Source organism: Lepus europaeus, chromosome 2, assembly GCF_033115175.1.
Source record: "Lepus europaeus isolate LE1 chromosome 2, mLepTim1.pri, whole genome shotgun sequence".
NCBI lineage: Eukaryota > Metazoa > Chordata > Mammalia > Lagomorpha > Leporidae > Lepus > Lepus europaeus.
This window is the reverse complement of record NC_084828.1, coordinates 174,751,836-174,766,409: the sequence shown is the minus strand read 5'-3', so window position 1 is coordinate 174,766,409 and position 14,574 is coordinate 174,751,836. Positions and strand designations below refer to the sequence as shown.

General features: G+C 51.1%; 1 protein-coding gene across 1 annotated transcript in view; it reads left to right on the top strand.

The window, feature by feature from the left end:
- The window catches only part of SCN10A (sodium voltage-gated channel alpha subunit 10), a 95,534-nt gene that overhangs the window by 56,345 nt on the left and 24,615 nt on the right, over positions 1-14,574 (top strand). Inside the window, 4 exon segments of the mRNA XM_062216356.1 lie at positions 8,429-8,788; positions 10,094-10,540; positions 12,086-12,205; positions 13,697-13,820. Of these exon segments, the coding sequence (XP_062072340.1) occupies positions 8,429-8,788; positions 10,094-10,540; positions 12,086-12,205; positions 13,697-13,820 (1,051 nt within the window).

Sequence of the window (14,574 nt, the reverse complement as noted above, 5' to 3'; positions counted from 1 at the left end):
GGCAGCTCTCGTGGGACATCTTCATACCTGAAGAAAGCCTTCAGCCCTCAGAGTTTCCTCGTTTGTGCAAAATCATGAGTCCAAGGTTTTTGTTTGTTTGTTTGTTTTTTCTATCTTAAAGTGTGAGAAATGTCTTTAATCAGGGCTCCTGGTTTATTTTACAGTACAAATCCTTCCGATGGCTCCAGACTGCTCATGTGCTACACATTCAACGTATCTTTGTTGACAGAGTCCTCAGTTCCATTTATTTCTCTGCTTGCTCTCCGTCCCTGTGCCTTTCTCTCCCAAGACAAACGGTGGCTCTCCCTTTAACACATGATGTTTGCAGGAGTTGCTCATCCATTGGGAAAGCGAATAAGTCTTCGACAGTTAGAGGTCTGACCCCATTGCTTGCTCTCTGGGTCAGGAGGCACTAGGCTTCCCCAAATTCTTAAGGCACTTTATCTGTGTTCTCGTTTCTTTTATTTCTTACAAACCAGCAAAATCTCTCCTGGAGTCATGTCTTTTTGTAATATTGTGACAAATAGTCTGAATTACAGCTGACACACAATGCCAAGGTTTTACAGACCCTTCCACCTGGGCAGTTGGCTCAGAGGGTCATGATCTGCCTCCAGAATTTTTGCAAGCTAGACTTTTGCCATGAAAATTAACATGGAGCAAGCCTTGTCCAGCCTGCCTTCTCGGCTTTCTTGTTGTCCAACACATGACCACTAAGCCAGTGCCGCACATTGGACGTTTTCCAGATGACAGTGCCTCTTTTGTTGTGTTCATTTCCACATTAATCAGAGAAGTACAACTAACTGCAGCAATCCCTCGATCCCCAACCCAAATCTGGGAGTTAAAGTAGTAGAAGTCGGTGTCTGCCGGAACATTCACAGGAAGCTGTCCTGGGAGTGCCTGCTCTGTGATGACGCCGAGATACAGGATGACCTCCTCTTGTCAGTGGATGCCTCTGTGGTGTCCACGGAAGGAAAGGAGAAACGCCAGGGGCTTGTGGCTACACCTGAAAAGTAATGTACATCCCTTATGCCTGCATCTCCATCCCAGAGCCAAAATCCAATACTGCGTTCCCACTGCTTGCATCTGGGAGTCTCTGCCACAGCCCATGAGACATCACTGTGGTGTTCATTTCATGTCTGTTGGGTTTCATTCTCACACTTAGTACTTGCTTGCTCTTCATACCTTGTATATCACACCTTCCTTCTGGGATGGTTCTCCATCGGGCTAATGTGCCTTCTTTAGAATCTCTTTGAGTAAGTGCGGTAAGCTCTCTGTTTTGTTTATCTGAAATCTGCCTTGGCTTTCCTCTTGTCTTTGGGAGATATTTCCTATGGGTATGAGCTCATGAGTGATGGTTTCATCTCCACTGTTGCTGATGAGCCATCAGCTTTTCATTTCGCTGTTGTTGCCTTTCTCTGGGTTCTTTTAAACCTTGTCTTTGTCTCCAGTGTTCTGCAATTGCACTATAAAACGTCTAGGTATAAATTTATTTTTATTTGTAATGTGTAGAACACATCGGTTTTCTGAATCTGTAGATTTTCTTGAGTTCTAGAAAGTTCCCAGACATTATCTGGACAAATGTAGCCTCCACTCCATTCTTTCTTTCCTTCTGGACTCTGACTCTGTCACTCATCCCTCCACATCTCTTACATCATTCTTGTTGTTTCTTTTTTATTTTCCTTAAAGCTCTTTTACTCTTTTTTTTTTCCATATACCCCACACACCATTTCCCTTATTATTTTTTTTCCCAAAGAAATCTTTTACTTATTGAGTTCAAATTTCATAAGTACAGCTTTAGGAATATAGTGATTCTTCCCACCTACATACCCTCCCTCTCCTACTCCCACCCCACCTCCTCCTCCCTCTCCCATTCCCAGTCCCATTTCTCCATTAAGATTCATTTTCAGTTAACTTTGTACACAGAAGACCAACTCTATACTAAGTAAAGATCTCAACATTTTGCGCATGCACACACACACACACACAAAGCTTTTTGAGAACAAGTTTTATAGTTAAGTCTCATAATAACAAATTGAGGACAGAGGGAAGTTAGTGCGCAGTGACTCCTGTTATTAATTTAGCAATTAACACTCTTATGTGTGACGTCAGTGATCACCTGAGGCTCTTGACATGAGTTACCTAGGCTATGGAAGCCTTTTGAGTCAACAAACTCTGTCAGGGTTTGGACAAGGGCATAAGCAAAGTGGAATTTCTCTCTTCCCGTTAGAGAAAAGTGCATCCTTTGATGGCCACGTCTCTCCACTGGGGTCTCACTCACAGAGATCCTTCATGTAGAACATTTTTTGCCACAGTGTCTTGGCTTTCCATGCCTAAAATGCTGTTGTGGGCTTTTCAGCCAGACCAGGAAGCTTTAAGGGCTGATTCTGAGGTCAGAGTATTATTTATTGTGATTATCATTCTGTGAGTCTGATGTGTCGGCTGCTTCCCATGTTGGGACATTCTCTTCTTTTTGATTCTATCTATATTATTACCAGGCATTTGATCTTAATTATATGATCACGTTAACACTTAATCCTATCTATATGTTCAGTTTAACACTTAATATCACTTTAACAATTAAGATGGCATTTCTACCACCCAGCTTAATGGGATTTGGGGTCCCATGACAAGTTTTTAAACTATACCCTCCGAAGTAAGTCCATAGGACTGTATGCAGAACTATACAGCTTTACAGTTACAAACTTCCTCCTCCCTCTTATTCCCACTCTTATTTTTTACTGAGATCTGACTTTATACTCATGATTAACTCTATGTTAAGTGAAGAGTTCAACAAATAGTATGAAGAAAAAAAGACGAAACTATCCTTCAGCAGTCAAGACAAGAGCTATTCAAGTCATTGCTTCTCAAAGTGTCAATTTCACTTCAACAAGTTTCATTTCAGGTGCGCACAGATAAGGGAGAACACATGGCATTTCTCCCTTTGGGACTGGCTTATTTTACTAATTGTGATGTTTTCCAGATTCATTCATTTTGTTGCAAATGACCAAGTTTTTTTAACCACTGCGGAGCATTCCATAGTGTACATATCCCATGATATCTTTCTCCAGTCTTCAGTTGATGGGCATTTAGGTTGATTCTGTGTCTTAGCTATTGTGAATTGAGCTGAAATAAACATGGAGGTGCAGATAACTCTTGTTTACTGATACTGATTTCATTTCTCTTGAGTAAATTCCCAGGAGTGGGATGGCTGGGTCATTTGGTAGGTCTATATCCAGATTTCTAGGGTATCTCCATACTGTCTTCCATATTGGTTTTACCAGTTTGCATTCCCACCAACAGTGGACTAGGGTACCTTTTTCCCCTAGTCTATGAGGTTTCTGATGAGAAGTCCACTCTGAGTCTAATTGGAGATCCTCTGAAAGTAATCTGGTGTTTCTCTTGTGCACATTTTAGAATCTTTTCTTTATGTTTCACTGTGGTGAGTTTGATTACAATGCATCGTGGTGAATATCTTTTCTGGTAATGTTTGTTATGAGTTCTATGTGCTTCCTGTACTTGGATGTCCCTTTCTTTCTTCAAATTAGGCAAGTTTTCTGTTATTATTTCACTAAAAAGGCCTTCTAATCCTTTCCCTCTTTCCACACCTTCAAGAATTCCTGTAACCCATCTGTTGGGTCATTTGATAGTATCCTGTAGATTCCCAACAGTATTTTTTAGTTTTCTAATTTCTTCTTGTGTTTAATCTGACTGTGTATTTTCCTGTGCTTTGTCTTCTAAGTTGGATATTCTTTCTCTTGCTTCACTGATTCTGTTAAGGCTTTCCACTGCATTTTTATTTGTTCTATTGAATTCTTCATTTCAAAGATTTTATTTTATTTCTCTTTAAGATCTCAATTTCATGGGAGAAATTTTCTTTCATGTCATGTATAGATTTCATTAGTTCATGCATTCGCTTCTGATTACTTCTCGGTAATTCTATGATCAATTTTTAAAATCTGATTTCTGGCATTTCTTCAATATCATCATCTTCACAATCTAGAATTGAAGTGTTGTGTTCTTTTGGGGGCTCATGTTGTCTTCCTTATTCTTGTTTCTTGAATTGGTGTGTTTGTTATTCGGCATTTGTGGAGATACTCATTGGTATGTTCTTTGTTTTTTCACTGGGGCAGCTTTTATTTTTGGACTATGTCTGTGTGGATTAGTAGAGTGTCTGCTTTCAGGGAATGCCTAAGAGGCAAATGGCGTGTGTGGCCAAGGAGCTGTGTTCATTGCTCCAGGGTGAAGGGCCTGTCTGAGGTGACACTCCCAGGTTTGGCGTGGTAAATCAATCTGTCTGTCTCTCTATCAGAGGGAGGTTTGTTCTTGTCTGTTGGGGTAGACTCAGCTGAGCACCTCTCCTTGAAGGAGACCAGTCCTGGATGCTAGCCCTTGTGAGTATATTATTTGTCCGCTGTGCCACAAGGACCCCACAAAAGATCTGTGCAGTCCTAAGTCTAAGCTCAAGATTCCCCAGCAGTGTCCCTCACCAGGTAACCAGGGAGTCCTGATTGTGTGGAGCCTCCCACAGTGACTGCCTAAGGTCCCAGCCACACCCTGACTCCTCCCGGGCAGCCTCAGTGTTTCACAGCCCTGCCACAGAAGCCTCCCACAGTCACGAGCACCTAGCCTCTATCTGTTCTCCCCACCAGACTCGGGAGTCTCCACTTGGCTGGTTGCTGGGTGCAGACACAGCTGGTCCTCTTACATCATTTTGAACTTTTCCATCTCACATTTTTCTGGGCTGCATTGTAGATCATTTCTTTGGATTTATCTTCAGTTCATCAAATTTCCCTGTGTCGAATGTGCTATGAAACTCCTCCAAGAGATTTTTAATCTTAAGTATTATGTTTTTCATTTGTCAAAGCTCTTTTATTTATTTTTCAAATTTTCTTATGGTTTCTTGTTCTCTGCACATAGCCTCAGGTTTAATTTTATTTCTTAAAACCTATTATCCCTGATTATATTGCAGTCTTGGGGTAACCACCTTGCTTTGTGAATGACTGCTGCCCTGTGTGTGGTTTCTCCTGGATCCCTCTCACCCCTGGTGCCTCTGTGTGTGTGTGTGCTACACGCACACACGTGCTCATTTGGTTGGCTGGGTAGTTTTTACAAAAACTCTCAGACACCTTTAGAGGGAATCCTTTAAAACCTGGAATGAAGACAGGTTCTTCCAGAGAGTATTTCATTTATATCTGCAGGGTACTTTGTAAGATTCCTCTAAATTAAATGCTCACTTGAAATACCTTAGCAGCGTGAAGCCCAGCTAAAAGCCTGTGTGAGAAGCACTTTGCAGTTCCAAACTCTCTGTGTCAATTTGCCCCTTCTGCCTGGTGGCCAGCACTGGAGTGCAGCTCCCCTGCGTCCTCCTGGGCTGGCTCTGGCTCATCCTTCTGGGAGGCACCAGCTCTTTGGAACCCAGTCTGTGAGGGGCTCCAGTGCTGTGAGACCAGTACCTTTCACAGGTGTGCACTGTGCTGCTCCCACATTCAGAGACCACTGCCGCCTCCATGTAGGCCCACGCCATCGTGGAAAGGTCTCCAGAGAGAAGCTGACTTCAGCAGCCAGCTCGGCTCTCTGCATTTCTCTGGGTTCCTGCACTCATTTCATTTTTGCCTGCAGAATTCCTTACTTTATGGACAGGTCATAGAACACTGAATATTTTGTTTTCCAGCCTTTTAGGTGATATTTGGCAAAAATGAGACTGAGGGGACCCAGCGTAGTCTTCCATATTACCTGCAAATAACCATCCCTGCATACCAGGGGCAAATCCCACTTGGTCCAGGTGAATGATCTTCCTGTGTTGGATTTGATTAGCTAATATTTTGTTGAGGGTTTTTGCATCTGTGTTCATCAGGGATATTGGTCCATAGTTCTCTTTCTCTGTTGTTTCTTTTTCTGGTTTAGGAATTAGGATGATGCTAGCTTCATAGAAGGAGTTTGGGAGGATTCCCTCCTTTTCAATTGTTTTGAATAACTTGAGAAGAATTAGAATTAGCTCTTCCTTATTTGCCTGGTGGAATTTAGCAATGAAGCCATCCAGTCCTGGGCTTTTCTCTTCACTAATTCAGTCTCCGTCTTGGTTGTTGGGCTGCTTAGGTGTTCTGTGTCTTCATGATTCAACTTTCAATTCTGGAAGGTTGTATGTGTCCAGGAATCTATCCACTTCAACTTTTTCCATTTCTTTTAGATTTTCTGATTTGTTGGTGTATAGCTCTTTGTTGTAATTTCTGATGATTCTTATTATTTCTGTAGTATCTGTTGTTAAATTCCTTTTTCATCTTTGATTCTATTGATTTGGGTCTTCTCCCTCCTTTTTTGGTTTGTTGGGCCAATGGTGTATCAATTTTGCTTATTTTTTCAAAAATAGCTTTTCATTCCATGGATCTTTTGTATTGTTTTTTGGGTTTCAATTTTATTTATTTCTTCTCTAATTTTTTAAAATATTTATTTGTTTGTTTGAAAGAGTTACACAGAGGGAGAAGGAGGAGAAGGAGAAGGAGAAGGAGAGTGAGAGAGAGAGAGAGAGAGGTCTTCCATCTGCTGGTACACTCCCCAATTGGCTGCAACAGCCAGAGCTGCACCAATGCGAAGCCAGGATCCAGGAGCTTCTTCCAGGTCTCCCTCGCAGGTGCAAGGGCCCAAGGACGACTTCCACTGCTTTCCCAGGCCATAGCAGAGAGCTGGTTGGAACTGTAGCAGCCAGGTCTCAAACTGGGGCCCACATGGGATGCCGGCACTGCAGGCAGTGGCTTTACTCGCTACACCACAGCACTGGCCCCTTTTGTTTATCTTTTAACAGTTTTTGTGTTAAAGCCTATTTTGTCTGATATTAGGATGGCTACACCTGCTCGTTTCTGCTTCCTGTCAGCATGGAATATCTTTTTCTATCCTCTCATATTCAGCCTGCAGGTATCTTTGTAGAATCCTGTAGAATTTCCACTGTGACTTTCTCTCTAACTCTCCCCTTAGAATGTACATCCTACACTTTCTTTTTTTTTTTTTTAACTAATTACCCCTAGCCTAGAGCAGGACACCCTTCCCTATTCCGCCATCTTGGAATTCCTCACAATTTACTTACAGTTTAGCATGAGCTTAATTCTGCACAACAGAATGCCATCTAAGGGGATTCTAATGCTAATTGCTAACACTCCCCCACAACTAAGGCACTGGTAGAAACCCTAGCCAGGTGTGGTTACGGCAGGAGCTGCTGCCTGGTGTTTTTGCTCAGCTGCTAAAGAGCAGGTCCTTGTCTCCCTCCCTGTCCCCATCGCACCTGCAAGTCTTTATGGTGTGGTGGGCAGGTGTTGTAAGTGTCAGAGACCTGTTCTGGCCTCTGCTTTTGCACTTGTCCAGAATATGCAGTGAGAATGGCGACTTTCATCACTGTATTATTAATTACATTCCCCCAATACCCTCCAAGAAAGGACTCCATCTAGTGACCGATGCCCAGTTTTCACTGGTCTCCCTCAGCTACCTCTGCATCCAGTATAAGAGCACCTTCCAGATCACCTCTAAGGTGAACACAGACCCCTCCCCTTCACACAGAGGAGTGGATGTGGTACTTCCTGCATCAGAGGGTTCCACCTGCCTATTGGACAACACACTTGTTGCTGCTCAGTTCTGTTCAGCTCCACACCCTAGCACCCAAGCCAGAGTCTGGCTCACAGTAGACACTCCACAAGTATACCTCAACTGGATGACAGACAAGAGCTCAGATACTCTCTCTAGTAAAGGACCAAACATGTTATTTTTAAATATTCATTTATCTTTATTCACAGTGCTTTTGCTCTCTTATGGGACTCAGCATATTTGACTTCCTGAGACTTCCTCTTGTCTCAGTAACTAGGACAGGAACCCACAGCCCACATACATCACAGGCCAGCACACATGTTTCTGGTGTTCGTTAAGGTGGGGAGGCTCATTACGTTGGTCGGTTAGAACTCATGAATCTTGCATCCTTGAAACTATGTACATTTGCAGTTTGAGAGCTGGAAGGGGCAGCGGATGGTGTCCACTGCCCCAAGGTGAGCAGTGCCCTAGTTGGTTGCAGTGGGCCACGCCTTGGTGGAATTGGCCAGCCTCTCTTCCAGCCAAAAGCAAGCCTGCTCTCACTTGTGAGCCCACTCTAACCCCACCATACCCCTACAGGGAGGGACTACCCACCTGCAGGACGGATCAGGCTTGTGGCTGTTGAACAGTAAATGTGGAAGACCACTGCCCCAGCCCGAGACCCCTGCCCCAGCCAGTGAGGCACACTGAGGCTGGTCTGGTTTTTGAGTGACCTGTGACCTGGGAAGAAAGGTTGCTGGAAGCAGCGTGCAGGGAGCCCTCTGTCCCCATGGAATGAGTTGTCCTGTGCTTTTCCCAGCCCTCTGGTTTCCGATGACCACAGCCGCCACGACCTAACCCCGTCTCTGGTTCCCTGCAGCTGCGGGTCTTCAAGCTGGCCAAGTCCTGGCCAACCCTGAACACGCTCATCAAGATCATTGGGAACTCAGTGGGGGCCCTGGGGAACCTCACCATCATCCTGGCCATCATCGTCTTCATCTTCGCCCTGGTGGGCAAGCAGCTCCTGGGCGAAAGCTACCTCCAAAACAGGGAGAAAATCTCTGAATCCAGCGGGCAGTTGCCCCGCTGGCACATGCACGACTTCTTCCACTCCTTCCTCATCGTCTTCCGGATCCTCTGCGGAGAGTGGATCGAGAACATGTGGAACTGCATGCAGGTCGGCCAGACAGCCATCTGCCTCGTCCTCTTCCTGACGGTGATGGTGCTGGGGAACCTGGTGGTGAGTCGGGGCCGGCGGAGGAGGCCTCTGGGCTGACCTTGCACGTCTTTATCCCACACTGCACCCCGCTGCCTGCAAAGTCTTCAAACTTCTCAAACTGCCCTCCCCCCACCCATTATGAGAACTATGTCTTGGAAGGCAGCTGGACTTACAGGACATGGGCACAGCTGGCAGAGACTGGTGTGGAATCCCCCATTCCACTGCTTGCCAACTGGGTGACCCATGGCAAGAGACTTAACCTCCTCGTGCTCTAACTTCCTTTAAAAACTGAGCAAATAGCGCTCACTCCGGGGCCTGCAGCAAATCGCCTGCTGCGGGGTCTGGGCCGCGGCAGGAACCCAGGAACTGGCAGCTGTTGGAGGAGAGCTTCCCTTCCTCGCTCTGGGGGCCATGGAGGGAGGGGCCCAACAGAGGAGTAAGAGCTGCTGCTCAGGACCCAGGAGGGCATGGGGATAGGCCCATGGACAAGACGAAGGCGAGGGGTGGGGTCATGGACACTGTGGTAACAGTATCCACTCCCAGGTCTGGAGACCTTCCTGCCAATCTGTTGTAACATCTCCAGCCCCCACTTGCCCCCACCTGCTCTAGGGCCCCCATCCTGCCTGGCACTGCATGCCTGTGTGAGAGGGTCTGGTCTTCCAGGAGCCCTGGGAGGTGGCCAACTTGGGTTCTTCTAGAAGGATCTCACGGGAGAATGCTAAGCCAAGAGAGGGGGTGAAACAAATCCAGACGCTTCGAAGTCTTTCCCTCCTGGTGCCTGAGCCAGAGCTGCCACCAGCCTGCATCCCCGAGGGTGGGGCTGAGCTCGCCTGTGGAGCCACAGGTGCCCCTGACCCTCAGCCAGGAAGCGCGCCTCCCTCCGCGCGTTCACATCCCTGCATCACTCAGGCTTCACAGGCACTCTGGGGGTGGGAAGTCCCCAGCCCTGCTCACGTGTGGGGAGGGGGAGCATGTGAAGCTGGAAGCAGCAGGAGACGTGCCCAGGACCCCAGAGGCAGGAGTAGACTCGAGTGCATTAGCAAGTGAGGTGACCCCAGTGCGGGCCCACACGGGCTCGTCCCTGCTGGCCCAGGGTGCCATCCTTGACTCGCCAGGGAGATCTTCCTCCATGGGGGACAGCGTGCCCCCAAGCCTTGTCCACAGGGCACAGCTCACCTGGGACATCCCCAGGGCTCTCCGGGAAGAGCATCGCGGGTGGGCAGGGAGAGGCCAGGACTGACTGTCCTGCCGTCCAGCCACAGACATGGCTGTGATGGGGCCCCGCTGGTTGATGGCTCCGTCTCCCCTCCCACTGCTTCCCCTCAGGTGCTCAACCTGTTCATCGCCCTGCTGCTGAACTCCTTCAGCGCCGACAACCTCACCGCCCCGGAGGAAGATGGGGAGGTGAACAACCTGCAGGTGGCCCTGGCGCGGATCCAGGTGTTCGGCCGGCATGCCTGGCGGTCCCTCCGCAGCTTCTTCAGCAGGCACTGCCGGCTCCCCCCACCTAAGGCACAGCCCCCGCTGCCGGTGAAGCTGCCGCTGTCCAGCTCCAAAGCCGAGAACTGCACTGCTGCCGATGCGGCCGCAGGCAGCCCTGGAGGGCTCCCAGCTCCCCAGGGCCCCAAGGGTGGACACGGCGAGTTAATCAGCAGCTCCGCCGTGTGGGTCTCCGTGCCCATTGCTGAGGGTGAATCCGATCTGGACGACTTGGAAGAGGACGGTGAACAGGAGTCCCAGAGCGCCAGGCAGGATGGGGTCCCCAGAGAACAGGTGAGAGCTCTGCCCTGGGACAGCCCCAGCCGAGGGGGAGGGACCAGGGCAGAAGGGAGTCACAACTGAGGCCGTCCCACAGCCAGGCCGACATGGCCAGGCCACAGGACACCTGGGTATAAGGGCGCGTAAACCAACCCAAGGGCCCCTGAGCAGGTGGCCTTTGAACGGAACCTGAAAGAAGGGGGCAGGTGGCAGGCGAGCCCCAGGCCACCTGGTGCGACCCGTGGGGCTCATCTCACACAGCCACCCCATTGGCTGGGCCAGCCCAAGCCCTGTGCACGACATGCTAATGAGATTGCTCCAAGAACAGCTTGCTGTTCGGAGCAGGGTTCCTGATGACTGCGTGACTCACACAGCCAGCTTTTCCCAACAAGTGTCGCCGTGGGAAATGGCACACATTGCTTCCGGAGCCAGAGAACGCAAGGCACACATAAGCCCTTTGGGCCATCCACATTTTTCAATGCTTTTCACTGTTCCTTATTATCTTATGTTGGTATACGAGCCCTCACCACCCTCTTCTTTTTTTTTTTTTTTGACAGGCAGAGTAGACAGGGAGAGAGACAGACAGACAGAAGGTCTTCCTTTTTGCCATTGGTTCACCCTCCAATGGCTGCCGCACTGCGGCCGGGGCACTGCACTGATCCAAAGCCAGGAGCCAGGTGCTTCTCCTGGTCTCCCATGTGGGTGCAGGGCCCAAGGACCTGGGCCATCCTCCACTACACTCCTGGGCCACAGCAGAGAGCTGGCCTGGAAGAGGGGCAACCGGGACAGAATCCGGCGCCCCGACCGGGACTAGAACCCGGTGTGCCAGCGCCACAGGCGGAGGATTAGCCTGTTGAGCCACGGTGCCGGCCACCATCCTCTTCTAAGTGACACAAGGCATGCACTTCTGCACGCTGCCGGAGGCCAGGGATCCCTGGGTGGCCCCTAGGGACATGCGGGCTGCCAGCCAGGCCCCTGAGTAGCCTTAGACAGCTGCTCTTCCATAACCTCTCCCCATGCAGCTGTCGCTTCCCTGTGATCCAGCAGCTGCTGTTACCAGCCACCTCTCACAGGCCTTTGTCTGGGTGACAGCTGAGGGCAGGGCACCCCCACCCCATCCCAGAGGAAAGGACAGAAACTCTGTGGGCATTTTCAGTCACTTTGGGAGTGGGGGGTGCTCCGGGTAACCAGGTTCACAGCCAGTCTCACTCCCGGACAAGGAACACCCGGCACGGCCAGCACCAGCTGAGCCTAGTGCCTTGGCAGAGTGCTGTTTCATAAACGTGGACATGTTTTGTCATCAGAATCGCAGAGTGAGGTGGATCCTGCCATCTCAGGGTTGCAGGTGGGAGATGATCAAGAGAGGACGCATGGTTCTCCCAAGCTCGCACGGCTTCTGACAGAGCCAGGAGTCAGAGCTGTCTGCACACAGGCTGTGCCTGTCTGTGTGGTAGCTGCACACATGAAGTCCACGGGTGCCGTGAGAGAGCTCTTCCACTTTGGAAGTGGTCAGCCAAGGGTGGGCCCAAGCACCCAGCTGGAACCCCCTCTCCCCAACAGAAACAGCTGCAGCAAGTCGGGGCACCCAGGAGCCCTGGGTCTGGGACATCTTCCGAGGACCTGGCTCCATACCTAGGGGAGAAGCGGGCCGACGAGGGCGCTCTTCAGGTGCCCGCAGAGGTAGGTATGTGAGCGTCTTGAAGAGGCTGGGCCGCAGGCCGGGCCCCGAGCAGGGCCCCAAGGCGGGGGCGGCATGGAGAGCTCCAGACTGCACCCAACCCTGTGCCTCATTTCTGGTCCTGGGGACCTTCTAAGTCCCCCCAACCTCTGGCTCGGCAGCACGGCCTCAGCTTCCACCACGCCAGCGTCCCCGCCCTGCCCAGGCCGGCGTAGGGACAGGAAGGCAGAGGGGGCCGTGCGGCAGCTGGGAGGCGCTCTCTGAACCTCGGCCTCTTCACCTGAGAAGCAGAGCGGCAGTGCCTGCCGCGTAGGGTGACTTGGAAGCTCAGATGAGAGGCTCCTGTCAGAGGTTTAGCTCCTGCCCGAAACAGAGCCAGTGCCCAGAAAGTGACAGCCAAGGAAGCAGAAACAAAAGACGACTCCCAGGGAAAGGCAGCCATCTCTCGGAGCCAGCCGATAAAAGCCAAAAGCCGGAGGCGCCCCGGAGGAGGAAGCCTCCCCCCACACCTCCCACCTCCCGGCAGTCTTTTGTCCCCATCCCATCAGGGCTGAAGGATGCCTTACAAGAGGTAAAAATAAGCCGTGCCGCTTGCGAATCTCTGAAGACAGCCAGCTCTCAGGCACCCCGCGTCCATGAAGGGCTGGCAGCTCTAATACCCCAGGGCTGAAATCAAGAATCTGATTGGTCAGCTGGCCACCGAGAACTGCCTGCAGGACAGGCCCAGGCTAGGCCAAGGTGAGGAAACCATCATCCATCCCAGAACCCCGAACCTGTCAGCCATGGGATGTGTGTCTCGGGTGAGGCTGACCACAGCAGGACAGGGCCAAAGAGTGGCTGCAGTGGGAGCTGGAGGCTGCTTGGTCCCCACTGGGTGGGGCTGGCTCATCCCGCACACGTGTGGCCTGGGTCCTTCCACGTGATCGAAGCACTCCGCTGGCTAGCAACAGTGCTGTCAGTACACAGCGTCTGGGTGCTGGCTTTGTTTCTGTGTTCTTGTCCATGACCCTGGCCAGGCAGGGAGGGGCCTGGCTGCGACAGACGGGGACCGACCCCAGCATTTGGATCCATTAGCCAAGCTATCGGGTGTACTAATAGGAGAGCAGCTCCGACTCCTAATTGAATTGGTCAGGAGACATTACAGGGCTGGCGCTGCCAGGAGGGCAGCAGAGGCCCTGCAGCATTGCTCCCTGATTAAATATTCAAGTCCAGCGAGAGCCAAGAGTCTTCATGGGTGTAATTACGGTGTCTCGGGCCGTCGCCGGCGCTCCATCAGGGCCCAGAGGTCTCAGCTGCACACAGCTGAGCCTGGGCTCCACACACAGTGTCAGTGCCCGGGGCCTCCACTGTGGGGCACCCAACACACAAGGGATGCCCGGCAGGTGCAGCGGCGGGAACCCAGGCCCTTGGTGCTCCTGCCAGTCCCCGGCTGAGCCTGCAGTGACCGGTCCCATGCAGAGCTGAGTTCACTGCCTTGGGCTTCTGCCCCCCAGGGCGTGGATGACACCAGCTCCTCGGAGGGCAGCACGGTGGACTGCCTGGATCCTGATGAGATCCTGCGGAAGATCCCGGAGCTGGCGGATGGCCTGGAGGAGCCAGAGGGCTGCTTCACAGAAGGTAAAGGGGCAGCCTGGGGCCAGCACCCGGCGCGACACTCCCAGGGCCTGTTGGCTCCACGGGAGGCAAACAGGCTTAGGGCACCAGCACCAGACACGAACGCCACGAGGCACCGCAGCTGGAAGAGCTGCCTGCCTCTCACGCCACGTCGGACACAGCACACGTCTTCCCCGGTGCACTTAGAAAGCCTCCCCGAGTGACAAACCAGCCACCCTGGGGACCGGGGAGAGGGAGCCGCCACCATAAATGCTGATGTGGGCATGAGGGACCCGCGCGAGGCTCCCTCCATGCTTGTGTCACTCAAGGCAGAGCCTGTCTCCGACGCACCCTTTGTCAGCACGTGTTTGCACCATGAACACATAAGCAGACAGTTCACGCGACGGTCACTGCAGCCTCGATTTCACAAAATAGAAATGGAAAGAAAAACAAACTCACTTCTAGTTCCAGTTGACGCAGGCCTCATGCTGGCCACATGGTGACCCCTCGGTTTGGCATGGGTTCAAGGCACAGCCCCTGAGACGACTCCAGCCCACAGCCGCTGGCTTGCCAGGTTCCCAGGGACCTGGGGTCGGGGCTAAGGACACAGACCACTGGTGTTGTCTGTGAGGAGGAGGCTGGGCAGGACGAGAGTGGTCAAGACTAGAGGAATGCCGGAGGCGCTGGGTTGCAGCACGGACTGGGAGGAAACACTTTTCTCCCATATTCCGCGAGAGGCTTCTCACCCAAAGGGCTGTGAGTGAGTTTCCCACTACAG